Source organism: Triturus cristatus, chromosome 7 (assembly GCF_964204655.1).
Source record: "Triturus cristatus chromosome 7, aTriCri1.1, whole genome shotgun sequence".
In the NCBI taxonomy this organism is placed as follows: Eukaryota; Metazoa; Chordata; class Amphibia; order Caudata; family Salamandridae; genus Triturus; species Triturus cristatus.
In genome coordinates this window covers 1191204224-1191231126 of record NC_140590.1, presented here as the reverse complement: position 1 = coordinate 1191231126, position 26903 = coordinate 1191204224, and the positions used below count along the sequence as shown (strand labels likewise).

Sequence of the window (26903 nt, the reverse complement as noted above, 5' to 3'; positions counted from 1 at the left end):
TGCTTATGGCCGGGTCCATACTGGGGTGGCATAGTAAGCAAAAGAGCGGTGGATTAAACCCAGATCTCTTGACTGGGGGTGAATGGCTGAAACCTTTCAGCACTCCGTCCATTATCTTGTTGTGTTTGCACTTCCCAGGTAGACATGGCAGTTCAAAACTGCCCACACAGACACTGCAGTGGCAGGTCTGAGACAGGTTTGCAGGGCTACTCATGTGGGTGGCACAATCAGTCATGCAGGCACACTAGTAGCATTTGATTTACAGGCCCTGGACATATATGGTGCAGTTTAGTCGGCAACATATTAGGGACAACTCTCTGCCCCTAACCATTGGCACAGCCAAAATTGCATTTGCAATGTATTTTTCTTCTCATATTCCTCTTTTCCATTATTCAAAACGTTATTTCATTCCATTGATAATCCACATTTTCCCTTGAAATAATTTTGGTCTTCATGCAAGGAAAAGCCATTTCCCAAGTTTCTAATGCTCCTGCCGGGCCATCCGAACCTCACTTCAAAAGCCAAATTCATCCGTAGCAGTTTATTAAAATCCAATGCATTTCGGGCCTCTAGGGCCCTTCGTCAGGGAAAACTGAAAATAACAATTGCACATGTTTTAATATTACATCAGCCAATAAAAGCAAACAAATGCAGGAAAATGTCATGCTTAAAGTTGCCCTCTTTTCTTAATCTCAATAATTAATATCAACTGCAATGCTTTCTTCACATTCCCCCTAGTGTGTCTGTCATATTTGAACCCTGCTTTTTGAAGTCAACATAGGTGGCTGCCTGTCACTCGGTAGCTAATTACCATACTTTGACCCCTGCTTCTTGCGACCTCAATCAACCTCCTTCCCTCGTTACCCGTCATTTAAACGTGACCCTCCCGAGTCTCTCTTCTCCTTCTCACGTCATACTTCCCAACCCTCCATAACATCCCATGATCAACTCCCTTTCACCCAACCTTAGTCGGGACTTACTGGTAAATCAAATATGCCAATCATGGATAAACCAAACACAGATACATTTTATACATGGAGCACTTGCAATGCAATGGTCAGCAGTGGTAAAGTGCCCAGAGTACTAAAACCAGGAAAAACGAAATGCAGCACACAGTCAAAAACACAGGAGGTCAGAAGCAAAAAGAGAGGGGAAAACATACCTTAGATGCCAGGTCTAACAGTATCCTCAGTGGACCCAAAATGTCGGAGTCCCTGATACTGACCTGATCTCAGGGGAATCTATTAGGGCACCCAGAGGTTGCCATGCTCCCCCAGGTTTTTGCCTGCAGCCCTTGTGATCTAACGATAGGGACAATTCTAGTGGTATGTTGAGAACATTTTATTGATTTTTGTGAACTGGGATTATGTTATTTATTTTAGTTGTGTCTTTAGATTTCTTTTCTCTTCTCCAGTGCCTAACCTTTTATGCTATTTAAATCAAGGGGGTGTGTTTTTACTTCTGCCCCACTTCTGATTTTGTTTTATATGACCCCTGCCTGACTCGTTTTCTGGTCAAAGGATGAAGATTCCCGGTCTAAAACCAATTCTCTAATTTACTCACTAGCATTGCACACAAAGCTCGTTTTCTTTTCCTGAACTTTGACCCACTGTCTAAGATGCAGGCCGTCCGAACCTTGGCTTGCTGAAATTCCAAAATGCTTTGAATTCCATATTGACCTGTTGGCAGACACAGGAAAACCTCTAACCGTTTTCACACATTGTTTCGGTTCAGGAGCGCACACAATCATTTTCAAGGCAAGCCACAGTCGGATCAATACATGTGCGTTTGACAGGACTTTCTGACCGCATATTGACGCCTCCATAAGACATTTAGAGAAAGAGTTTAGACTGTAAACACACAGTTCGAATTGCCTAGCTGATGAGAAGTGAATGACGGTGTCTGGCCCGCGAGCCCACTATACTCGCACCCTGTGTCACGACCTGTCCCTGGTGATGCGATGACTAAACGTGACATGCCCATTCCACTGGGATGACGTACTCAGGAAAGCTCTAATAAATCACCGGTCTCCCACCTCCACAAAGCGAAACAATAAGAAGAGAGTGACAAAGGGCGACGACGGCGTAAAAATATGTTCTTCTAATGAAGGTATACCATCCATGACTGGTTTGTTTTGTCTCCTTCGTTGTTTCTGGATTTGGGTGTGGCTTAGTAGGGCATGAGCTCCGCAGTAGTCTGCCTACAAATGATGAGGGATATAGCTGGTTCTTATTGGGTCCTAGGACAGTGCTCACCTTCCATGACAAACGCCGCTGATTCTTCCTGTGCTGAGCTTTGTATTAACCTCCGGATTGCAAGAAAGTTTGATTTGACACCCAGGGTTCCGGCCTCTTCTACAAGAGTTGGAGCCTCTTCAAGCAAACACGGGGACAGCAAGCGGTGGTTGGTGCAGTTACCTGTTCATCCACTAGGGCGCAGGAAGTTTGCTCTCAACTATCAGTGAATGTGCTGTTGCCATTTTCTTATTTCGTTCCATATGTCTTGTCTGGTTGGTTCCTGGTTTTGTCTGCACGCACCCAGTACTCCACTAAGCTACTGCTTGAGGTTATAGCTAATGGTGACATACACACTTTATTTACATAGTAAGTATAATGATAGGGTGACCAGATTCTCAAAACAAACAAGCATTGGCATAGCCAATAGGTCTCGCCTTTGGGACCTTATAAGTGTTTAGCCATGCAACAGTTGCATAACTAAACACTTATAAGGTCCCAAAAGCGAGACCTATTAGCTATGCCAAGCGGCCGTAAAAGTGAAAGTGATCGCGATCAAACATCAAAGCGGCCGTGTGGCCGCTAAAGTGAAAGTAATCACAGTAAATGTGGCGCGCGCGCCCCCGCGCACATGCACTGTAGCTCTAGGCTGGCCTGGTAGCACTTTTTGGAGCCCTCTCAATAAGTCTCGCCAGACCAGCGCATGCGCTGGGTCAGGCGAGACCTAAAAACGGGGACAGGTCATAGACATAGAAGTAGGACTACGGTTTGCAGTAACCATCGACATAAAAGTAGGACTATTTGACAGCTGTCATAGACCTAGAAAAAGGACTACAATGACAGCTCCCTCCACAGACTGAGATGAAGCATTACAGACAACAAATCCGCGGTCTTTTATTGGCACCCCTCTCCTTTACACAGCAGCATTTGTACTTTTTATTACATTTACAGTTTGAAGGACTATAGCATATATTTGCCAAAAATCAACAAAACATCACAGGCTAGCAAACGCCAGATTTACTAGCTTTATCAATGCTTGTTTCTATAGCTGCGCATCAGCACCACATAAAGTACAACTCACCAATGTTGCTTAGCTGCTCATGTCAGAAAAGCATGGGAGGTAAACTGCGGAATGCTAAATTGCCAAATGGCAGCCATTAACCAATGTAAAAAAAACCACTTCTCTCCAGGTATTGCTGCCTTAGGATCTTAAGGGTGGCAAAGGCAGGCCGACCACACAGTCCTCCCACATTTGCGTGGTCACTGCTGGGATGTCATGTTACCTTACTGCGGTATGTATAGTGCACTCTAGCCATTGGTTTCATCTCATAGTGCAATAGTGTGAAGACCTGAGAAAAAAGCTCGAGCAGCGCTGCTCGCCTCTCCCACAGGCGTTAATACTGCTCCTTTAAGTCCTTTCCAGGTAAACAGTTTGCCGAGATCTGAAAGGTCAGTCAAAAGGTCAAGTCATAGCATTGATATGGAGAACACAGAGCATGCATCAATTGGTTAGGAATAAAACATGCAATGAGCAATGCATTAATCCTTGCACGGTAATAAGGGCTACTGAAAAGTTTGTATGGCTATGAATACAAGCTACAGGACGAAGAAATATTGTTTTATCCCAAGTAGAAACTTTGGCTGGCACGATGACGTAGGTGGTGCTGCGTGTAAAATGTCTCAAATGATTTCCCTTCTTGCTACAGCGCTCACCTCAGTGACGACACATGCCGTAAACAGTGCAAAGAGAGCATGCGCGTGCATGCTCAACCGGAACAATGAAAAACAGGGACATTTCTGTGTTTAACCTGGACACTGTTTGAAAACAGGGACATTTGAGTCACTTGGAGAAAAGTGTCGGGACACGGGGACACTTCTCCAAAAACGGTGACCGTCCTGGGAAAACGGGGACGTCTGGTCACCCTATATAATGAGGACCCCTGTGTCGCCCCGTCAGCCTCCCCTGGCCCATTCAGCCTGTGTTTTACCAGTGAGGATTTGACCCAGCCATGTACATTTTTCACACCTTTACGCGTCTACGCAGTGCCTTGGTGAGTGATCCACCGTTCCAGTAGTGGCATGCAGATCTGGTTGGATAAATACTACAGACTAGGGGCCTCGTTCTGAGCAGAGGCCGTTTTGCAGATGTTAGAACAGCAAATGTCAGTGATTGCAAACTCCCCCAGCAAGCAGCTAGCTTGTATCAAAATCGTCTAATAGTTGTAACATATGCTTGTGATGCGGTATTTTCAAGTAATAGAAACATTAATAAAATGAGTTTCTGCAATGTAATCATAAGTGAAAATATTGTTCCATATAAGGACGTTTGTCATTTTCGGGCCGAAACCCCACAGTGACCCTTTGACCCCTGGTTGGTCAGCGAATAGCAGCGACAGTTGCATGACCCATGACCTCACTCTCCTGCTCTTGGTTCTGCAGATGAGGGCTGTGCTGCACATCACCAGAGCGCCGTGACCGCCGTTGCTTGGTCTCCCAACGGACAGTTCGTGGTCTCTGGCAGTGAAGGCGGCGAGGTCATCGTCTGGCATTCAGGGAGCCCTTTAACAACGGTTCAGGTAAGGATTCTATTTATTTCAGCAATGAAAATATATGTACGTTTATGAGGTACATGTGTATTTTTTTTCTATTTGTTCATAAGTGATGAATGGATTTGCAATAGTGAATTTGAGCCTCTCTCTCCCATCTATAGGTGTAATTTTAATTAGAATAAAGGAAAAACACAAAAATATATTTTGTATTACATCGTAAATGATCTAAAAATCATTTTTGATTGTATCAGTGAGTGTGCAGCTTGGTCATCTCAAAGTGCTTGTGAAGGAATGCCATTTTTTTATTAACTACATTTTTGTGAATAGAAGAAAATCAAAGCGTAGCAGCTTTTGAAATTCATCGAAAAGCTCTGACAGTCTGTTATAATTTGTAAGAAGCACCTCGCTAACTTACACAACATCCAGTTTTTTAGCACTAACACTTTAATTCTTAATGTCTTTAATATACACTTTATCGTTAACATTATAACTAAGAGTAACCAGTGAGGTGTTTTGGTCAAATAAACTTCAAATTAATGTAAAGTCTAACACATTGATCTGAAAGAGACACGTTAGTGATACATTCCTTACCTTAGAATATCCCCAGGCGTCAGACTGGATCCGGAAAGTTTTTCTCAGCAGTAAACCCGCGCGTCGGTAGGCGTCATCGTAGGGCTCAGCGTACGTCGGAGGCGTCGTAGTCGCCGAGATGACGTCGTCTGAGCTACTTAGATGTGCCCACGCATGCTGACTTTAGTTCTTTCTCATTCCGCACAGCAGCGCAGATCCGATAGAGAGTTGTACCCCTAGTTAAAAGTTTTTACTTGGTTTCTGGCAACTTGTTTTGTCGAGTACTTGACTCCTGGTGCAGTAGGAATGCCCGGGTTTAAGTCCTATAGGGCCTGCCGCCGGAACATGTCTGTAGCGGACCCGCACAACGCGTGTCTCTTTTGCTTGTGGCACGCCCACGACCCCGAGGCGTGCCCCGATTGTCGTGCCATGGCGCCGAAAGCTTTGCGGGAGCGTTCCCGAAAGTTGTTGGAGGTCCGGCAATCGGTTCCGCGACGATTGAAGTCGCGTTCCCATTGGAGGTCGAGGGACCGGTGCGCAGATCAGGGGTTTCAGGCTTCCCCATTCTCGACGACTGGCTGTTAAAGGCAGGCTCGCCCCAGGCTGTCGTCTCCCACCTCCAGACTACGGACGACCTCCTGCATTCGCTTGGGTTTTCCATCAACGTGCCAAACTCGCATCTGATTTCCTCTCAGAAGCTCCTCTTCATCGGAGCGGTTCTCGATACGGCGCAATTTTGGGTTTATCCTCCCGAACAGCGAGTCCGGGACATATAAGCTATGATTCAGATCTTTCAGCCCTGTTCCTGGGTTTTGGTCAGGAAGACCCTAAGACTGCTGGGCGTCATGGCCTCCTGCATCCTGCTGATCAATAATGCCAGGTGGCATATGCGTGCTCTGCAGTGGGATCTGAAGTTCCAATGGACGCAGCATCGGGGAAACGTGTAAGACTACGTCAAGATCTCGGAGGGCACTGCACAGGACTTGCAGTGGTGGCTCACGGACCAGCGTTGGGTCAGCGGCAGATCCCTCTCCCTACCCCAACTGGAGCACACAGTGGTGACGGATGCGTCCCTCCTGGGAGGAGGCGGCCACATGGGAGTGGCGGAGAGCAGAGGCCTCTGGTCTCCGGCAGAGTCCAAGCTCCATATCAACCTTTCGGAGCTCAGGGCGATCCTACTTGCACTAAAAGCATTCCTTCCCTCTGTCAAGGGGAGTATAGTGCAGGTGTTCACGGACAACACCACCACCATGCGGTACTGCAACAAGCAAGGTGGGGTGGGGTCGTGTACCCTATGTCAGGAGGCTCTGCCTCTCTGGACATGGCTGGAACATCAAGGCATTTCCTTGGTGGTTCAACTCTTGGCAGGTTCTCTGAACACCAGGGCGGACAAACTCAGCTGCAGGTGCATGTTGGATCACGAATGGCGTCTACACTCAGATGTGGTGCATGGTCTCTTTCAGCAGTGGGGAGAACATTGGTTAGATCTATTCGCCCCCGAAGAGAACGCGCAATGTCAGCAGTTCTGTGCGTTGGAGTTCCCAAGGCGGCACTCGCTCGAAGACGCTTTTCGTCGCGAGTGGAGTTGCGGTCTGCTAGTCTTTCCGCCTATACCACTTCTACCCAGAGTGCTGAAGATGATCAGGCGCGACCGGGCCCAAGTCATTCTTTTTTTTTTTTTTTTGTAAAAACCTTTATTGACATTTCAACCAAAAGACAAGTATGGGCCTACAACCCCCGGGGCCGGCCGCTAAGCAATCAAAGTAACAGAAGCAAATTGTAATCACAGGCAGCACCTCGGGGAGCAGATTCTCCATGCCAGTATACTCTTGGCCACTGAACAGCCCAATTAGGGACCAGGATACAAAAGGTTTTCATTTTGTAATAAGGGATAGAAGGATCGGGTGCCAAACAATTTCCCAGCAGCAAAAAATGGCAGGCAGAATAGTAAACGTCAACAATAAACAGCAATCTATCGAGTTAATGGCGCTGAAACAGGAGGTTCAGGATGTGGGGGAATATCACGGCCATTTGCGCCTGCAGTCCCCTGCCCTAAGACCCAGAAGACACCACGGAAATTGAGGCACACATGAAAAAGCAGTGATTGACAGCAAAGGAGACCTACCGTGCTGACCCCAGAAAGGAAGACAAAGAAGAATAAGAGAAGAAAAAGGAGGCCATAGAAACAAGGTAAAAACTAAAGAATCCCCTCCCCCCAACCCCCCACCCTGCACCTCTGCAGATGAGTACGGCCCCCCCCCCCCAGCAGTGTGCCTGTCGCCCCGGAACCAGACCCGAAATATAGAAGAAACAGAGAAAAAGAAGTAAGAAAGGAAACCCCACCAGACGGTGGAGTAGAGAGAATATTAATAAACTGGAGGAGGGCCTTCAAAACATGCCCCCGGCTTCTCCCTCCCGCACAATATGTTCCTCCCCAAAGCAAACAGTAAACAAACACAAAATCGACCATGTCAAAGAAAAATGGGGAGCATTATTCACCTATTACACTATTAGTTATGCCGTGAGAGCACGCAACCCCTGTGCCCGCCCGCCTATTAGATGACAACCTCTGAAGGATCAGCCTTATCCTTGGCCACTCTTTGCGAATCCACCCATGCATACCCATCGACCCAGTGCCATGTCCAATGTTACAAGGAAGAGGAGCGTCCAAAAAAGACCAAGAAGCGACACACACATGTAGGGTGGACGTCTCTGAACACCAACACAGTCAGCATTATAAAGGACCATCTTTCCCAGTACTGCCCCAGGAACTGTACTGCACACAAGGTCCAGGAAGGCGGAATCAGCCAGAGCAGGCGACTGTTGCTGGAATATTGCCTGGGTCGCCAGAGGCTGCGCGTGGGACAAAGCCACCACCCCCCGCTCAAATCCAAAACCTCTGGAGCAAACCGGACCCACAGCCAGCCGATCACACGTTGGCACATTGTCCGGAGTTTCCAGCTGTCCCCTATTCACAGGGGCGGTCACGACACTGTCCTCCTGTGTGAAGTGTAGCAAGTCCCTGTGTACCTGGGGGCAGGCAGATTGCAGCTGTTCCGACGCCGACACAATACTATCCAGCTTTCTCCCCAAGACCGAGGCGCCGTGAACCAAGGTGGAATGAAGGGCACCGAGAGCTTCGAGAAGGTCACCGTACCCCAGCACAGCTCCCGGCGCCCGCTCCGCTACGCTCCTCTTAGGCACCCACTCCCAATCTTGCTGAGACCCAGTGTACAGGATGATAGACTCCATCCCATCAAGATGGCCGCCGGGTAGGTCCATCCCAGATTGGGACCGGGACTCAGGCACAAGCGCATTAAGTTCCATGTCACTGGAAACAGGGTTCCGGGGGCAGGCAAAAATATAGATCCAGTGTGTGGCCACAGGTGACAGTCATCCCCACCACGGACCAACGCCCGCGAAAATCCGGGAGCAGCCCGCGAAAATCGGGACGAGTTACGGGCAGCTCACCGGCGAAGGCTCAGGCAATTACCGGAGAATCCTGAAATTGCCACCCCGGGCACGCACTCGTTCCGCTACGCTCAGTGGTGGGAATGACCACGGCGAAATTCAGGCCAATTTTCGCACCAATCCGGTACTCCGACTCCACCCAGTCACCAGTGGCCGCTGTTGTTGAACTGCCGCCCGGCCATGTTGTCCACCCGAGGTCCCGGTTCCAGGGTTGCACAGGCCGCAAACTTCAAATGGACATTTCTCCGGCGGTACCGCCGCCAGAAACTTCAGAATCACACGATCGGTTGCAGCTCTCAGCCACCAACACGGGCATATAGCGCAGGCTAAGGATCTCATGCAGGATATCTGTGCGGGATGTGGAGGTTCACGGAGCTGGGAGCCTACGCTGCCGTCCCGATCGCCATCTTGGCTCCTCCCCCCAAGTCATTCTTGTGGCACCGGACTGGACTCGAAGGGTTTGGAATCCCGAGCTACTCAGTATGAGCGTGAATCCCCCAATCCGTCTGCCTCTTCGGGAGGATCTCCTGTCGCAGCACCAGGGGACGGTCCTCCACCCGAACCTGTCCAGCCTCCACCTCCTTGCGTGGAGATTGAGCAGCGACAGTTGATTTCATTTGACTTGCCTCCTGAAGTCTGTAATGCGATTATGGCAGCCAGGCGACCCTCAACTAAAACTGTATATGCCTGTCGGTGCAACAAGTTTGTGGCATGGTGCGCAGCGAAAGCTGTAGATCCCCTTTCTGCCCCTCTTTCTTTGGTCCTATTGTTCCTTCTCTCTTTGGCCCAGCAGGGCTCTGCTCTAAGCACTATCAAGGGCTACCTTTCTGCTCTTTCAGCCTTTCTCAGGCTGCCTGATCAGCCGTCTCTTTTGAAGTACCCTGTTGTCAATAGATTTCTCAAAGGCATTACTCACCTTTTCCCTCCCATTCCTTTTGTGATGCCTCAGTGGGACTTGAACCTGGTTCTCACATACTTAATGTGCGCTCCCTTTGAGCCTCTTCATAACTGTCCTTTGCGGTTATTAACTTTGAAAACTGTCTTCCTGCTGGCCATCACCTCCGCCAGGCGGGTGAGTGAGCTTCAGGCTGTTTCATGTAAACCTCCTTTCCTGGCGATTCATCCGGACACGGTTGTGCTTCGATCAAGTCCCTCCTTTCATCACGGGCAGACTGTCACTCTGCCCACTTTCTTTCTGCCTCCACATCCTTCAAGAGAGGAAGAGAGGCTCCACCATCTGGACCCAAAACGTGCGCTTTCATTCTATCTCAACCGCGCACAGCAGCTCCCAGTGGATGACCAGGTTTTTGTTGGCTACGTGGGTGCCAAGAAAGGTCGGGTTGTGCACAAGCGGACTATCTCCCAATGGTTTGCCATGTGTATTAAAGCCTGTTACTCTGGCTAAAAAGGAACCTCCGGTTGGGCTGCGCACCCATTCTACCAGGGCGACAGCAGCTACTACAGCATTAAGATGCGGTGTCCCCCTGCAAGATATCTGTCGGGCAGCTACGTGGGCCTCGCTTCATACTTTCACTAAGCACTATTGCCTTGACAGTCAAGTCCGGAGAGACGGCTTCTTTGGCCGGTTGGTTCCCGGTGACTTTCTGGTGTGATTTCACTTCGCAGACCCGCCACTGAGGTTAGTATTGCTTGGGTATGTATTCTAAGGTAAGAAATCTATCACTAACGTGTCTCTTTCAGATGCACAAGTTACTTACTTGTGTAACAATACATCTGTAAGAGACATTAGTTAGTGATAGATTCCATACCGCCCGCCCATCCTCCCCGTTCTGCGAACTGTTTTCTAGGGGTTCAGGCCATCCCTTTCAGGGCCCTAGTTCTATTACACCAGTAGTCTGTCTCTGACCTGGCTCTGTGTTCCTGGTACAGAACTGACAGTGCGCGTGGGCGCGTCTAAGTAGTTCCGACGACGTCATCTCGGCGACTAAGACGCCAGCAACGTACGCGTAGCCGCACGACCACGCCTACCGACGCGCAAGGGTACTGCTGACAAAAACTTTCCAGATCCAGTCTGATGCCTGGGAATGTTCTAAGGTAAGGAGTCTATCACTAACTAATGTCTCTTACAGATCTATCAAATACACAAGTAAGTAACTTGTGCAATAGCTCAAACACCCACATAGACCTTATCTTGGTGTCAGTAGACACTGCAAATATTTTCAAAGGTGCTATGATGGGAAACAGTCGAGGGACAAGTTGAATTAGGGAGAAACCACTTGAAATTGGGGGAAGACAACAGGATATTCAGCCATGCACTATATTGAGACCTAGTGGCTTTGGCAGAGCTTAAGTACAAAGCCAAATCATATTTTGAGATTAATGCCGATGGTGAGGTCCTTATACCAAAGGCGTTGACTATTTTACTGCAGTAATTCATGGCCACAGCAATCTTATCAGATCTGATTTAATTTTAAAATCCCTGGTGGAATATGCAAGATATGCAAGAAACAACTTAAGTATATAATACATAACCTTTGTGGTGTATGGTCGATGTGACATAATCCTTTGGCTGGTCCTGAGGCTGTTTCCTATTTTGATGTAGTATGACTGTCATTGCTGTATCTTATGCTGGTGCTATTGACTGATGGGCTGTGTTGACACTTCGCATTCATTGTGGTTGCATCACAGTTAGCGTTGCTGGCCAGAGGAGTCCCTTGGAAAAACAAGAAATTGGGGTAGGAGGGTCTACCCCACCTGTCATGATCTTTACTTTTTAAGCCTCTTTTTTTGGCTCTTCTCCTGCATATTTGTCTGCCTTCGTGCCTTTATTCCTCTGTGACATGCAAATAACGTTGAGGTGCATTTGTATAATTTCTTCTTGCTTACTGCAAAAGTCTGTGATATATGGACATCATTATTCCAGTCCTGGGATGTGTACCACCTGGTACACTATAAGTGATACTTTATCTCTAATAGTGAGAGGACCCTCTCAAGCAACCACCCGGAAGGTGGATGTGTTGCTCTGGCGATCGTTCATAGGTCTAAAACCTGCTTTCTTTCATGTCACTGCGCTTATCAAAGTATTGCTTCATTATGGTTCACTCACTCTCTCATTTAACACAATGTGCAAGTATATTTTTTGTATTGCTTGCATGGGTTTTCATCACCCCTTTGTCATCATCAGTATGCTTCCTGGGAATGACAAGAGACTGCTCCTTAACCAATTAAAAAATTGCTAAAACTGCTAATTTCCAACTCCAAATGATAAAGAAACTAACACCAATCATTCAACCAGAGTACTTGAAAACGGCTGCCTGTGCTCTAATGCTATCTTGATTAGACTTTGACAAGTCGTTTCTAGCAGGGTCTTTGGAATCTGCCCTTATTCCGCGAAAAGCTGTCTTACATGCAGCAGCCAGGTTACTCTTTTCGACCAAGAAATCTGTCACATCTCCCCAATACTCGCTGATGTGCACTGGCTACCTATCGAGGTCAGAATCAAATTCAAGCTGGAATGTTTAGACCTCAAAGGGATTCATGCTAAAGCCTCGTCTTAGTAGACCAACCATCTCAAGATATCAGGCAGTTTGAGTATCCTGAGAAATAGAGGAAATCCTCTACTGGAAACACCTCTATGCAAAACGTCTTGTACTCTACAACAGTTCTTCCCTGGAGTGTCTTCTGTCTTCCAGAGATCCCTGTCTACTAATATCAGAACTGCTCCAACCCATCTTCCATTCTGAAATCTGTTGAAGACTCACCTGTGCAAGCTATTCCTGACCCAATAATCCCAGCTTTATTTTTGCAAGAATAAATCTGAACTCCATCTCATGGTCACAACTGATCGAAACGATATATGTGAACTTGTAATTCTCTTCTTCCTCCTCTGCATTTACATCCATCGTCACCTTCCTCTTCTCCCTACATCGGATAACTCCAGCCCCCCCATCTCCCTACTACCTTACCCCTCTTACTCCCACTAATACTGTTCCTTCCTCAAGGCTTCACCTGTGCTTATTTTACTACCTGCTCACATCCTACTCCCCTCACTCTTCTCTCCACTTACCAGGACCTGCTTTTGTTAAAACCTATAGTTTTAGACACAAAGCTACTCTGTCGTATAAGCTTTTTCTGATGGATACATCTGCCAGTGGGTTCCTCACCATGTGAATATCCCTTGCTCCAGCAACATTCGGAAACTTTTGTAGCAGTCCACGCCGATGAGGTCGAAGACGACGTCACAGAGGAACGGCACCGCTCGCGTCTCCGCTGACGTCACCGGCTCCATAAGAAGACCTCGTCGGCGTGATGACGTCAGTTCCCTTTTTTCCGCGCCGTCTAAGCCAACGGATTTCGGGAATCGCTGTTGTTAGCGTTGTTGATACTTTGTGTATTCTGGTTATTTTTCCTGTTCTCTTTCGAGGATGTCGACAAAAAAGTCTGGATTTAAGCCTTGCCGGGAGTGTGGCAAGCACATGTCCATCACAGATCCTCATGAGGACTGTGTGTGGTGTTTATCATCGGACCACGATGTGGATGGCTGTACCAGCTGCCGGAAGATGAGCACGAAGGCTCTTAAGGAACGGGAGGCAAATCTCTTCATCGCAAAAATGAAGAAGGAGAAGAGAGGGAGAAGAAGATCGAGAACGAGGTCGAGGTCTAGATCGAAGTCGGCGTCAAAGTCGACTTCGGGACATACTTCTCGGGCCAAGAAACATAAGAAAAAGAGAAGGCACTCGTCTCGACACCATTCTGATAAGAGCTCGGCGCCGAAGCCGAAGTCACCTGCTCGGCGTCGTAAGGACTCTGTTTCTCCTTCTCCTGTGTCTGATTCGCCTGCTGGTCCTTCATCTCCAGTGGTCTCCTCGTCTCCAGCTACACTGGTTCCAGCTCGGACTCCGACGCCGGTTCCATCTCCGGCGCCGGTTCCGTCTCCGGCCCGGAAGATCTTCAAGCCCCGGGTGAGCCTGCGACGCCGCTGATTCCACCGTCGGCGCCGGTTGGCCCGAGTCCGGTGAGGCCTGACCAGTACCCTGCCTTCCCTGGACCAGGTCAGGACCCCTCGCATTACTTAAATGCGTTGTATGGGGTGTTTGCTCGAGCCATGTATACCTCTGGTGCACCTGCGGGTTCGATGGGTCCAATGGCATTTAACTTGGGGGTGCCGCAAGTATATCCACAGGCCCCTTTCATACCGTTCTTTCCAACGACGCCGTCTTGGAATCCTCCGGCTCCGAGGACGTCGACGCCGCTTCCATCCTCGCCGGCTCCGGCTCGACCTCGTTCGACGCCGATGGCTCCGGCAGATCCACGCTCGACGCCGGCACCGGCGCCATCGGATTCGAATACGGCGCCGCCGACGCCAATGATTCGGATTCGTTCCAGAAGGGAGTCTCAGAGGATTATTGAAGAGCAGAGGTACCTTCAGGAGGAAGCGGAAGAGGGGGAATTGGTGGAGTCGGATAAAATATTCGAAGAGCTTAAAGAAGCTAGTGGGTTGGATCTGTCTCCTGAGTGGGAGATTACTCCACCGTCAGATGAACCCTCTAAGGACGTTGCTCCCTACCATTCAGGTATCAGGAAGGCTGCGGAGCTGCTTGATCTCCAGTTACCAACTACGGAGTTTAAGTCGAACATTTTAACTGAGGTACTGCATTCTCCCACGGCGGTATCAGAGCCTTTGCTTCCCTTTAATGAGGCCATTGTGGAACCTGTGTTAGAGGTGTGGCGCATGCCCTTTTCTGCTCCTGCGGTCTCCAAGACGATTGCTAGGAGATATAGAGCAGCCCCAGGAGATCCTGAATTTGTGACGTCACATCCTTCACCTGAGAGCCTGGTGATTCAGGCAGCTTGTTCGGGAAAGTCTAAGGGGGCTTTTCCTCAGGTTCCTGGGGACAGAGAGGCTAAAAGGCTAGACCAGTCTGCCAAAAAAGTATTTTCATCGGCCAGCATGGCCTTGAAATCAACAAACGCCACTTGTCTTTTGGGACGCTATGTGCACGCACTGAAGGATTCGGCTAAAAAAACTGGTGCCAAAACTGCCTGAGGAGGAGAGGACTGGGTTCAGTGACATCTTGGCTAATGCTCAGGCGGCAGCACGTCAGGTGATCCAGAGTGGACTGGACACTGCAGATTCTGTTGCAAGGATCATGGGGTCTTCTGTCGCAACCAGAAGGAGTGCCTGGTTAAGATCTTCTGAGTTCTCACAGGATGTGCAATCGACTCTATTGGACCTGCCATTTGATGGATCTGGCCTGTTTGGCAAGAAGACAGATGCTGCTCTGGAGCTATTCAAGGACAGCAAGGCGACAGCTAACTCTCTGGGCCTGCAGTCTCAGTCGAGGGGGTCTTTTAAGAGATATAGAGGGTTCGGAAGGACATCTTTTCGAACCTATAGGCAGACCCAGCAGCAGCAAGGTTCCTCGTCTAGAGGTTACAGAGGAAGAATCAGGGGTCGCTCACGTGGTCGTCGGCTCTCCTCCTCCTCCTCCTCTTCCTCCTCCTCAGCCCCTCCCTCCACCGCAAAGCAGCCCTAGATCCACCATTCCGGATCATGCTGGTCCTGTGGGGGGCCGACTTACCCATTTTCTGCAAGTCTGAGAGTCTGTAACTACAGATCTCTGGGTTCTGGATCTTGTAGAAAATGGGTACGCCCTTCCCTTTCGGGAGTTCCCTCCGAATTACCCTCCTTGTCAAGGAGCTTGCTCGGAGGACCACCGTCTTCTCCTACAGGAGGAAGTCCTGAAGCTGTTTCAAAAAGGTGCGATAGAGGTGGTTCCAGAGCAGGAGAGGGGTCGGGGATGCTACTCCCGTTATTTCCTGATCAAGTTCAAGATGCTCACCCTTGCGCAGGTTCTTCAAGCGCTGAATCAGGAGGACTGGATGGTGTCGCTCGACTTGCAGGATGCGTATTTTCACATCCCCATCCTGAAGTCACACAGGAAGTATCTCCGGTTTACGGTAGGGTCGCAACATTATCAGTTTGCGGTCCTCCCGTTTGGCCTTACTTCGGCACCTCGAGTCTTCACGAAGGTGATGGCAGTGGTGGCAGCCCATCTCAGAAGGTCGGGGGTCTCGGTTTTCCCTTATTTAGACGACTGGCTGATCAAGGCGGAGTCGCCGGAGAAGGTGCTGCGTCATCTGCAGGATACAACTCGGCTGTTGTACGAATTGGGTTTTTCGATCAACGTGCCCAAATCTCACCTGGTGCCCTCTCAGCTCAACCTGTTCATAGGTGCGGTACTGGACACTACTGTTTGTCGAGCATTCCCTCCTCCTCAAAGGATTCTCGACATACAGGAAATGATTCCTTTATTTTACAACGGACCGGTCGTTCCAGTTCTGAAGGTCCTTCGCCTGCTCGGTCTGTTCGCATCCTGTTGGTCAACCATGCACGCTGGCACATGAGGGCGCTCCAGTGGTGCCTCCGCAAGCAGTGGTATCAGCACAAAGGAGATTTCAGGGAGTTTGTGAGGATCTCCAGAGAAGCTGCAGCGGATCTATCTTGGTGGAGCGTGGAGGGTAATCTGTCCCAAGGAAAGCTCTTCCATCTACCTCCATCGGTGGCCACGGTGATAAGGGATGCATCTACTTTAGGGTGGGGTGCTCATCTGGGGGATCTGGAGATCAAGGGTCTTTGGTCCCCAGAGGAAAGGTTGCTTCATATCAACCTTCTGGATTTACGGGCGATACGTTTGGCGCTCAAGGCCTTCCTCCCTTCCCTTCGCAGTCAGTCTGTTCAAGTCCTGACGGACAACACTATCGCGATGTGGTATATAAACAAACGGGGAGGAGTGGGGTCTCTTTGTCTCTGCAGAGAGGCCCTGCGTCTATGGTCCTGGGCTCAGGACCATCAGATTTGTCTGATGGCAAATCATCTGGCCGGGGTTCTGAATGTACGTGCGGACAGTCTCAGTCGGCAGTTCTCCGCCGACCACGAGTGGAGGCTCCATCCGGAGGTGGTTCGTCACGTCTTTCGGACGTGGGGGGCGCCTCGGGTGGACCCGTTCGCCACTCACGAGAATGCTCACTGCCCGTCATTCTGCAGTCTCCAATATCCGATGCAGGGAGCGTTGGGGAACGCGTTTCAATTGAGTTGGGGCTCGCGCCTCCTTTACGCGTTTCCTCCCATACCCATGATTCCTCGGGTGCTGAAGACGATTCGCCAAGACCGGGCCCAAGTTATATTGATCGCCCCGGATTGGCCAAGAAGGGTGTGGTACACAGATCTTCGCCACCTCTCCTCGTGCCCTCCGCTCCATCTCCCTCTGAGGGCAGATCTCCTCTCTCAATCGGAGGGGCAGGTTCTACACCCCCACCGCCAGAGTTTACACCTTCATGCCTGGAGATTGAACGGGGCAACCTGATTTCTTTCTCTCTCCCGCCAGATGTGGTGGATGTTATTTTATCGGCCAGGCGACACTCCACCAAATCTATATATTCATATAGGTGGTCTAAATTTGTGCTTTGGTGGGGAGAGAGGTCCATTGATCCTTTGAAGGCTCGTCTATCTAACATTTTACAGTTTGCCCTTTCTCTAGCACGGCAAGGCTTTGCTGTGGCTACTGTGAAAGGCTACTTATCGGCTTTGTCGGCTTTTCTTTGTTTGCCGGATCAGCCGTCATTATTCAAGTCACCCATTGTTCTTCGTTTTATAAAGGGCCTTACAAACAAGTTTCCTCCAACTCCCTTTATTGTGCCTCAATGGGACTTAAACCTTGTATTAACTTATCTTATGGGTTCTCCCTTCGAGCCCTTACACTAATGTCCCTTGAGGCTGTTGTCCTTTAAGACCGTATTCCTCATTGCAATCACCTCGGCAAGGAGGGTATGTGAGCTTCAAGCTCTAAGTTCAAAACCCCCATTCTTGACTGTTCATGCTGAACGAATGGTACTCAGGACCAGGGCTGCGTTTTTGCCCAAGGTGGTAACTCCTTTCCATCTGGGGCAGTCCATTACCCTTCCTTCCTTCCTTCTATCCTCCCCCTCACCCTTCCAAGGAGGAGGAGCGGCTTCACCGCTTGGACCCTAAGAGGGCGATGAGCTTCTACCTGGACAGGACAAAGGACTTCAGTGTTGATGACCAGCTCTTCGTGGGCTTTGCTGGCTGCAGGAAAGGTCGAGCGGTGCACAAGCGCACCCTTTCCAGGTGGATTGTCTTGTGCATCAAGATTTGCTACTCCCTGGCTGGTAAGGAACCTCCGGAGGGTTTGAGAGCTCATTTCACTAGAGCAAAGTCTTCCACGTCTGCTTTGTCTAGGGGTGTTCCTGTGGAGGATATTTGTAGGGCGGCAACTTGGGCCTCCCTCCACACCTTCGCAAAACATTATTGCTTGGACACCGAGGTGAGGATGGACGGACACTTTGCTCGTTCTGTCCTTCAGGACTTTCTGGTGTAGAAGGGTGGACACCCTCCTCCGGGAGTGGGGACTGCTGTGGAATCTATTCACAAGGTGAGGAATCCACTGGCAGATGTATCCATCAGAAGAACAAGTTACTTACCTTCGGTAACGCTTTTTCTGGTGGATACAGTATCTGCCTGTGGATTCCTCACTGACCCACCCGCCTCCCCGTTGTCCATCCTTCTATACCTAAGGTTCTGTTAATAATGTTTTAGTCTGCTATTCTGATGATGGTATTTCAAAATGTGTATGTTACTGTCAAAGGCATTGTGTTTTTCTTTGGCCTTTCTATTCATTCTCCACACTGTGTGTTGATCTGCATATCGTATACTGTGTATATATTGCTGTCAGTCCGTCCGTGTGCCTCGAAGGCACAGAAAAAAGGGCGGAACGGACGTCATCACGCCGACGAGGTTTTCTTATGGAGCCGGTGACGTCAGCGGAGTCGCGAGCGGTGCCGTTCCTCTGTGTCGTCGTCTTCGACCTCATCGGCGTGGACTGCTACAAAAGTGTCCGAATGTTGCTGGCGCAGGGGATATTCACAAGGTGAGGAATCCACAGGCAGATACTGTATCCACCAGAAAAAAGCGTTACCGAAGGTAAGTAACTTGTTCTTTAGGTGAATTTTACAAATTAAAGACAAGGGCAAGATAGTTACTCCTCAAGTACAATTAATTAAATGAAACTACATGCAAAACAAGTCTCTTAAAATAGACATTGTATTACATAAATTGTCAGTGATACTCGAGTATTCCACAATTTTTTATTTTATTTATTCAAGAGATTTATATAGGGCTAGCCAGACCTGAAGGTATCAGCGCTTTACAACATATATTGTGATGCAATCAGTTATACAGTATTACAATAAACAGTATTGTCTTGTGTCGATTCTTGTTCAGGTGGTCTTGTGAGCGAGTTAAAAAGGCAGCCAATGGAGAACTTTCTTGTTGAAGTGTCTATGTTCTTCTCTGGGCAGGATTCCTTTGGTGGTAGAGCTCTGTCACATTGTGAGGCATCTCTCCATTCAGATGAGATTGGTTGAGGGAGAGGTCTTTGAGCTGGCTTTTGAAGTTTACGAAGGAGGGATTAGTCCTGAAATGGACTGGTATGGAGTTCCAAATTGTGGGCGCATTTCCCGAGAAGGAGCGAGACAGGGTTTTTTTGTTTGAGAGTTTTCGGTGGAATGAGAAGAAGAGTGTTGGTGCTCCTGAGGTTCCTCATATGTCCTGCCTTTGTCCCACAATAAAAAAGATCAGTGCAGTACTCGGTGCTCATGAGGAGTGTAAGGTAAAGGATAAGAGTAAATGTTAGGATTTGCAGCCTAGTGGAAACTCATGCGCATACAGAGCAAACGTAATCAATTTTACATAGTTTTGCCATATTACAAACAACACATCTAGGCCAAAGTGCAGTTATGTGTTGCCGTTTCAACCCTTAGAATATCCTTTGATTGATAACAGGGACTTCATCAGGACAAAGTCAAAATGGGGACAACCCTCCATGAAGGAGGCAGAGATGAAAATACAAATGAAGTTGCCATATTGTTGGGGCTGAGAAGCTGCCGAAGCATGTGAAATATGGGGCCAATACAGATAAGACAAGCTCCAAAAACCAAATTGTCGTCACTATCAGGATAATCCTGATGAGGACCCTATTTCCAACCAAAGATATTTCAAGGGTCTAAACGTTGACCCATAACTGTAATTTTCACAGATTCTGAGGACTACAGGGATACCCCTTTGTTATAATAATTTATGTCAAAACTTATGGCACACTTATTGCTTTACCAATTACTAGTTCTATGTAAGACCTTGTGTAAAGTGCATACATACTTCGGGTGCCGTTGTGCTATAGAAATATGCTAAATAAACTAAATGAGTTCCTTAACATACTCATCTGAATGCAGCTCAAACTCAGTTTTTGCAATTTTTTGATGTGGCATATTCCAACAGTGGCATGGTTCTTCCAAAGAGTGCTTTGTGTGGGCTAACTCCTGAGGCTGAGTGCCTTTGCCTGTGCAATTGTTGCAGTATTTATGGTAGAGCGTCTTCTCATGAAACAACCTGTGAGTCAGTCACCTTTTTCATGTTTCTCTTTAGTTTGGAATTGAGTCTCCTTACATTCCCTGAACTATGCAGTCTGTAGGGAATGTGAAATTCCTGTTCTACTCCCATCATTTGAAACAGTATTTCATTAGTTCTAGACTTGAATCGGGATACATTGTCTGGTAAAATAAATTTTTTCCCTTGGAGTGACTATAGTTCCCATTAAGCTAGTGTAAAATCATTTTCCGTATTTGAATTGGTATTACAAAGTATGCATTGCTCACATATTGACCTCTGCCTGAGTTATCTGTGTAGTGTGTGAATGCCAGAACACCCCACCATAGGACAAAACAGTTTCTTCATTGTCCTATAAATGCTGTGTGTTCTTTCCCTAGAAGGTTTACGATTTCATGGTTTATGCTCAGCAGGTCAACATTTGGAATTTTTTTCTCTTATTTGCATTTGAAATTGGGTTTGTGTGACGATGTGAATCTGCGTTGTTTTCACATAACTGTTCTCATGTGAAAATTCTATGCCAAACCTAGCTTCCCCTGCAGGACATATGCTCTTGCATTCTCTGCTGCAAATGGTCCTTGTTTGCTGTGTGTTTTGTTTTTCAAGTTAATCCTGTCGAAGTTGAGATGCGGTGTCATGTGCTATTCTTCAGAGATTTCCATATTTCACTGCCCTCTGCCTTAACTGTGAAATATTCGTGTTGCCCAATCCTGGAGGTAGATTGCGCAGCTTCAAAAAACATAGTCTGATTCAGTGACCATGTTTATGTGGGTAGTGTTCTCTAAAGTTGCTCTTTGGCATGCATTAAAGTGATCACAAGTGCTGCTAATTCTGCAAATTGTCCAGATCTATTAGTTTTCGATATCAAAGAGCCAGTAATTGTAAGTCCATTATCCTCTGTGTACGGCTATATGATATATATTCCTATACCGCCAATATATTTGTTGTACTCTTAAGTGTGAGTGCCCATATGGTACATGTAGTGCATAAATGGGCAGGATTTCTTTACTGGGGACATGGTTTGAAAATTAGATGAGACATATTAGTGACTTCCACTGTGCATTTTCGAGGAGTAGATGGGTTTTGAAGGGGTGATTAGAAGATACTTGACGTCTCTGCTCTATAGGGCAGCTGCTCATTTGGACATACACTAGATGATGCTTCCTTGATATAAGAACTTTCAGTGAAGTGTGAGCCATCTTAATTATTTTTTCGTTTGCACTAATATAGTGGAACTTGGTCAGTGCCCAGTTGCAAGAAATTGGGTTATTAGTTGAGAGGGTTGAAGGCACCGTTCAAGCTATAAACACAAACCTTGTCACGGTAAACCACAAAAGTCACTAAATAATCCTGTACTTAACCCACTGGTAACTTGTCACAAAAGCAGTCAGGTTGAACTTCGAGACTGTGTTTAAAGTATTTATGCAGCACTCAAAACAGTAATAAGTGAAAACACAAAACAAGAAAAATCCAAAACTATTATAGAAAAATAGAGTAAATCTTAATAAATTAAATGACACAAAAACAACAAAAATCCAGTAAGTAGAACCAAAGTTGTGTTTTTTTAACGTTTCCAGTGAAAATGGTGCCGAAAATCATAAAGCACAACTCTGTTTTCTGGCCGGCCTGGATCGGGTCAAAATCACAAGTTCAGCCATTCGGGGGCTGGATACAGAGACCAGGTTCACTGTGGTGAAGTTTACCATCTCATAGAGTCTAAGTCCATGTAAAGAGCCTCAGCCGAAGCTTTGCACTGGCGGGAGTCAAGTTGAGATCGTTGTCCGTGCAATGAGCAGGTTGCTGCTGGAGGTTTGAGTTGGCGGGTGATGCGGGCCGTCGCTGTTGGTGTGAAGAGCAAGTAATCATTGCTGAATCCGCTCATGGATGCAAAGCGATCAAAACTTCCAGATGTTCACCTGTAGCTCAGTTTTGGCAGTTTTGAAGTAGGAGGAGTACACTCTGATCTCAGCCAAGTGTTCAGGACCTGGTGAGGCACATCTTGGGGGATCAGGACACACAACAACAGAAGGTAGCTGCAGGGCTCAGGCAGGCTCAGTTGCTGCTGGTCAGCTGGGCAGTTGCACGGAAGGCCTCTGGAAACCTGTTGTCCATGTGTTTATCGTTTTTTCTATTGACCAGCAGTTGCTGTAGAACATCACCTGTGCAAGTGAGGGTGCAATAACACAGTGCTGCCATAGTTCTAATGCTGGTTATGCAGTTTCTTGGAATTGGGTACTTCTTTAATCTCTGTCAGTACTTTGGTCTTTCCTATGTTCATTTTGTTTGTATTCATAATTGAACTGTTGTCATAACGATGTTTAGTAATCAATGGTCTGTAGTGGGTGTAGGAGTGGGTTAGGGTGGATGCTTTCAGGTGTATGTGATAGAGACTTTTTGGTGCAGATTCCTTACCTTAGAAATTTCCCCAGGTGTCGGACTGGATCCCCGGATTTCTTGAGTAGTACCTATGTGTGTCGCTAGATGGCATAGTTCTGCTCCATGTTGGAAGTGTAGTGTGTGGTACCTATATAGATGCCACCCCAGTGTGCTAGCATCAGTTATTTTCTTTCCGCTCCAGTCAGCGCAGATCCAGAGAGAGATACCCCAGTCAAGTTTGACTGCCTTTTTTCAACTTTTAATCAAGCTATTTTGGACAAATAAAATGTCTCCTGGTGTGCTAGGGATGTCTCCTAAGAAACCAGCGGGTTTCAAACCCAGTGATGCTTGGCACAGGGAGATGTCTGTGAAAGACCAACAGTTGGTTTGTTTGGGGTTCTTGGAGCGCGTATTTCAATTCAACCAGCATTTTTTAGGACAGGGCGGAAGGAGAGGCAAACGGGGCCGACGAGGCAACAGGAGAATACAATGGGAGGAAGACAAACCAGGACCACACACGAGAAGCAATACCAGAGGCCAACAACTACCAGGAACAAGCACAATGAGGGACTGATAGTGAACCTCACAGACACCGCCCTTAATAGGGATGAGATGACCGTCCTGGAGAAGAGGTTAGATTTTGTCCCAACAACTCATCTGGATAAATTCCAACTACGATGTGAATTGGGAGAGTTTTTCAGGAAGATCAGATTAAAAACCTTTTTTCTCAACAAAGAAGAAACTACCAAAGATGGGAACTATACAGATCTTAAACTCAAATCTACCTTCTACCCCCGTCCAGTCTGATGCCCCCGGAAGTACTTGCTTTTGAGGAGGCAGTGACAAAAGAGGTTGAAGAACTCCAGCCACAGAGGAGTGCCTACAAAAATGAGAAAAATGAGTAACAAGGAACGCACTGCCCTGGAGAAAACCAGCAGACAAGAGAGGAGCCACAGTGATTAAAAATACTGACACCTATAGGACAGCATGTCTCACTCTCCTGATTGATGACAAGTTCTATAAAAAGATCAACAAAGACCCCACACAAAGACTAAGAAAAACCATCTCCAAAATGACAACAGATGCCCTTGAAAAAGGTTGGATCTCTAAAAAAGAACATGAGTTCCTGAACCATTCCCAAGATTCACAAAGGAATAGTACCCTCCACCAGGCAGACCGATTGTGTCCGGTATCGGATCAATCCTCGAACCACTGTCCAAAAACACCGACTGGTTCTTACGTCCACTAGTTAAAAGCATTACATCATTTGTGCAAGACACTAAACATTTACTCAACCTCCTAACTGACAGTGAGTACAATCCAAGTGATAACATGTTGGTCAGCCTTGATGTCGAGGCCCTATACACCAGTATACCTCAGAATGAGAGCATTGCAGTCATAGAAGAACTGCTCAAGAGAAGACTGGCAATGGACAGCCCCTGTTGAGTGGATCATCACCTTGATACGAATAGCGTTCACTGATAACTTTTTCAAATTTGAGAACCAACTGTACCTTCAAGTCCATGGTACTTCTATGGGCAGTACATTTGCTCCTAGCATTGCCTGCCTGTACATGAGCCATTTCAAAGATCAGCACATATGGGCCACAAACTCATATAGTAGCAATATCTGTAAATGGTACTGTTACATTGATGACGACATCTTCATGGTTTGGAAGGGAAAAGAGGAGATTCTTTTGGAATTCGGTAGCTGGATCAATCAGCTGAACCCACACCTACGGTTCACTTTGAACAAGGATAGAGAAAAGATCGCCTTCTTAGACATCAATGTTATTGATTCTAACGGCACATTGAGTTGTTCCCTCTACACAAAACCAACCGACAAGAACAGCCTGTTAAGGTTTGATAGCGCACACCCACGGGCTCTCAGAGAGAACCTACCAGTGGGACAGTTTCTACGTATTCGTAGGAACTGTTCGGAACTCCGTGATTACAGGAAGGAAGCTCAGATACTAACGGAGAAACTAAAGCAAAGAAACTATCCTACTAAAATCATCGAGAGCGCCAAGAACAGAGCACGAAACACCCCAAGAGAGGCTCTTTTGGAAACCCAGGAATCCAACCACAACAAATGATTTGTGTTACCACCTTCAACTCCTCTTCGTATGACGTGAAAAAAATAATCAACAAAAAATGGACAATACTTACATCAAACAAACTAACATATGAGAAACCCTTGTTATCATTCAAGAAAAATAGGAGTCTAAAAGACTCCCTTGTCCACACAGACAAATACAAACCGAGAAGTGATAGCCAATTGACATTGTGGAACTCCCTGCCGGTCACTGGCCACTTTCCATGTGGGTCATGTGTAGTGTGCGAATTCACTGAATCCACCAAGAGTCTTGACTTAGGCCTACACACCCCATGGGAGCAAAGATCTCACACCAACTGCAACAGAGAGTCAGTCATTTATCTCATCAAGTGCCCATGTGACCTGCTCTATGTGGGTATGATCAGCCGTAAGGTCAAGATCCGCATAAGCGAACACAGAAGTACAATCAGGAGGGCTGTAACAGCACTAGACTTACAGCACACTATGTGGAAAAACATCACAAAGACACTGACATAAGATGGACGGTGATTGAGAAAGTGAAGGGTAGTGGTAATCTACAAAAGAGACTCTATATACATAACCGGCCTTCTGCAGAGCCTGAAAATACCCCTAACCGCTTCATAAGCTATATTCAACTGACTTAAATATTACATGTATTATGAGGACTCCAGATACCTCCACGCATCAGGCCCTTCTGGAAACGTGCGGCAGTACCGGAACATTAGGACTCGCATCTATCAACTCCGGGAGTTCGTGTGTCCGGTCTGAATATTGAATCTGCAAAATTTGACTTAAACTACTTTATCACTCGCCATGAATAATCTCTGCCCATTGAGACCTATATATTGCCACGACTTTTCTCTATATTCTTCTAACTTTGTACCCCCTCTTGAATTCATTACATGGGTACCGAATCAAACGTATTTGGTGTTTTCCTGGTTTGAACAGCATTTGAAGTAACCGCACGAGCTCTGAGACTACCTCTTATATACCGCATTCTAAGCGGTAACTACAGTTCCCATCATTCCCAGCACGCTCCCAACGCATGCGTGACAGCGTGGCAGCGTCACTTCCGGTAATCCCGGGGGAGGTGGACTTCGTCCCTGGATTTTACCGCGCCAATAATAAGTTTAAAACCCCGGCCTCGCGTCTCGCTAATGCACGAGCCAAGGACCGGAACCACAATAGGTTAAAATGCCGGGTGAGGACTTTAACTAAGTAAGTGCGTTAGCAGCCCTGCGGCACACTCTGTGTCTGCGTACCAAACCATACGTTTACCATGACAACCGGGGCAACATACCCCCCCCCCCCCCCCTTTACTACCTTCATTACTACCATCATCTTTTCTAATACTATTTCTAGGACCACCCACATTATCGCTCCGGTCCTATGTGTAACGTGCAGCCCTCCCGCAATTGGTAAGTTTTGATGACGGTATGAAGAAATGATGGACGCAAGTGAATGAATGTGTATATATGTGCATGGTGTTGATTAAGTCAATTCTATTTTACGAGGCAGTGCATTAATTGCTGCAATCTGAGACTGTTTTTCATTGGTGCTATTTTGTCATTGATAGCGAGACTAACACGCAAATAGTGTTAGAATGCGAGTAAACATTAGAAGGTCAGTCACATATAACTAGTATGTCGCAGAGCTACATAGGATGAGTGGCACAATGAGGAGATTTCTCCTCCGACAGAGGCATGCACACAAATGTAAGCATGTAATCACCATACACCGATTGGGTATGACGCACTGATTGAATGTTCTTCAATGTGTTTTTTACGGTGTGTCTGTCCCCTATTTAATCTTTCAGATGGAGATTGGCAGTACACAGACACACATACATTTAACACACCGCGAGGAGTAGCTACTCTGCCCTCACTTTACAGAGAGTATAGGGATTTCCCATCCTGTAATAGCCCTCACATAGGTGGTTCTCCCTTTTCCCTGAAGAAAGTCCGGGACCTTTATGGCCGCACAGGACAAACATGTCGGCACTAGGGTCTTAGGACCATAACACCCTAAAAAGACCCGTTTTTAGATTTTTTTTATTGACCCAGACAGACCCAAGAATAAAGGGAAACCGGGGGTCTGACTGAGGTATTTTATCTTTAACTTTAACCCCTCTACCTTCATCTATCCAAAGAGCTCCCAACACTGTGGTTGAGCCCACCCTGACTTATAGGGGTCGGGGTGACCCGA

General features: G+C 47.3%; 1 protein-coding gene across 3 annotated transcripts in view; it reads left to right on the top strand.

The window, feature by feature from the left end:
• Window positions 1-26903, top strand: part of TEP1 (telomerase associated protein 1) — a 1383286-nt gene that overhangs the window by 1155928 nt on the left and 200455 nt on the right. For all 3 annotated transcript variants that reach the window (XR_014966740.1, XM_085618536.1, XM_085618535.1), the window contains exon 48: window positions 4674-4810. Coding sequence is in view for 2 of the 3 variants with exons in the window: in XM_085618536.1 (XP_085474662.1) it covers window positions 4674-4810 (137 nt within the window). In the remaining variant the exon portion in view is untranslated. The remainder of the gene's footprint in view (window positions 1-4673; window positions 4811-26903) is intronic.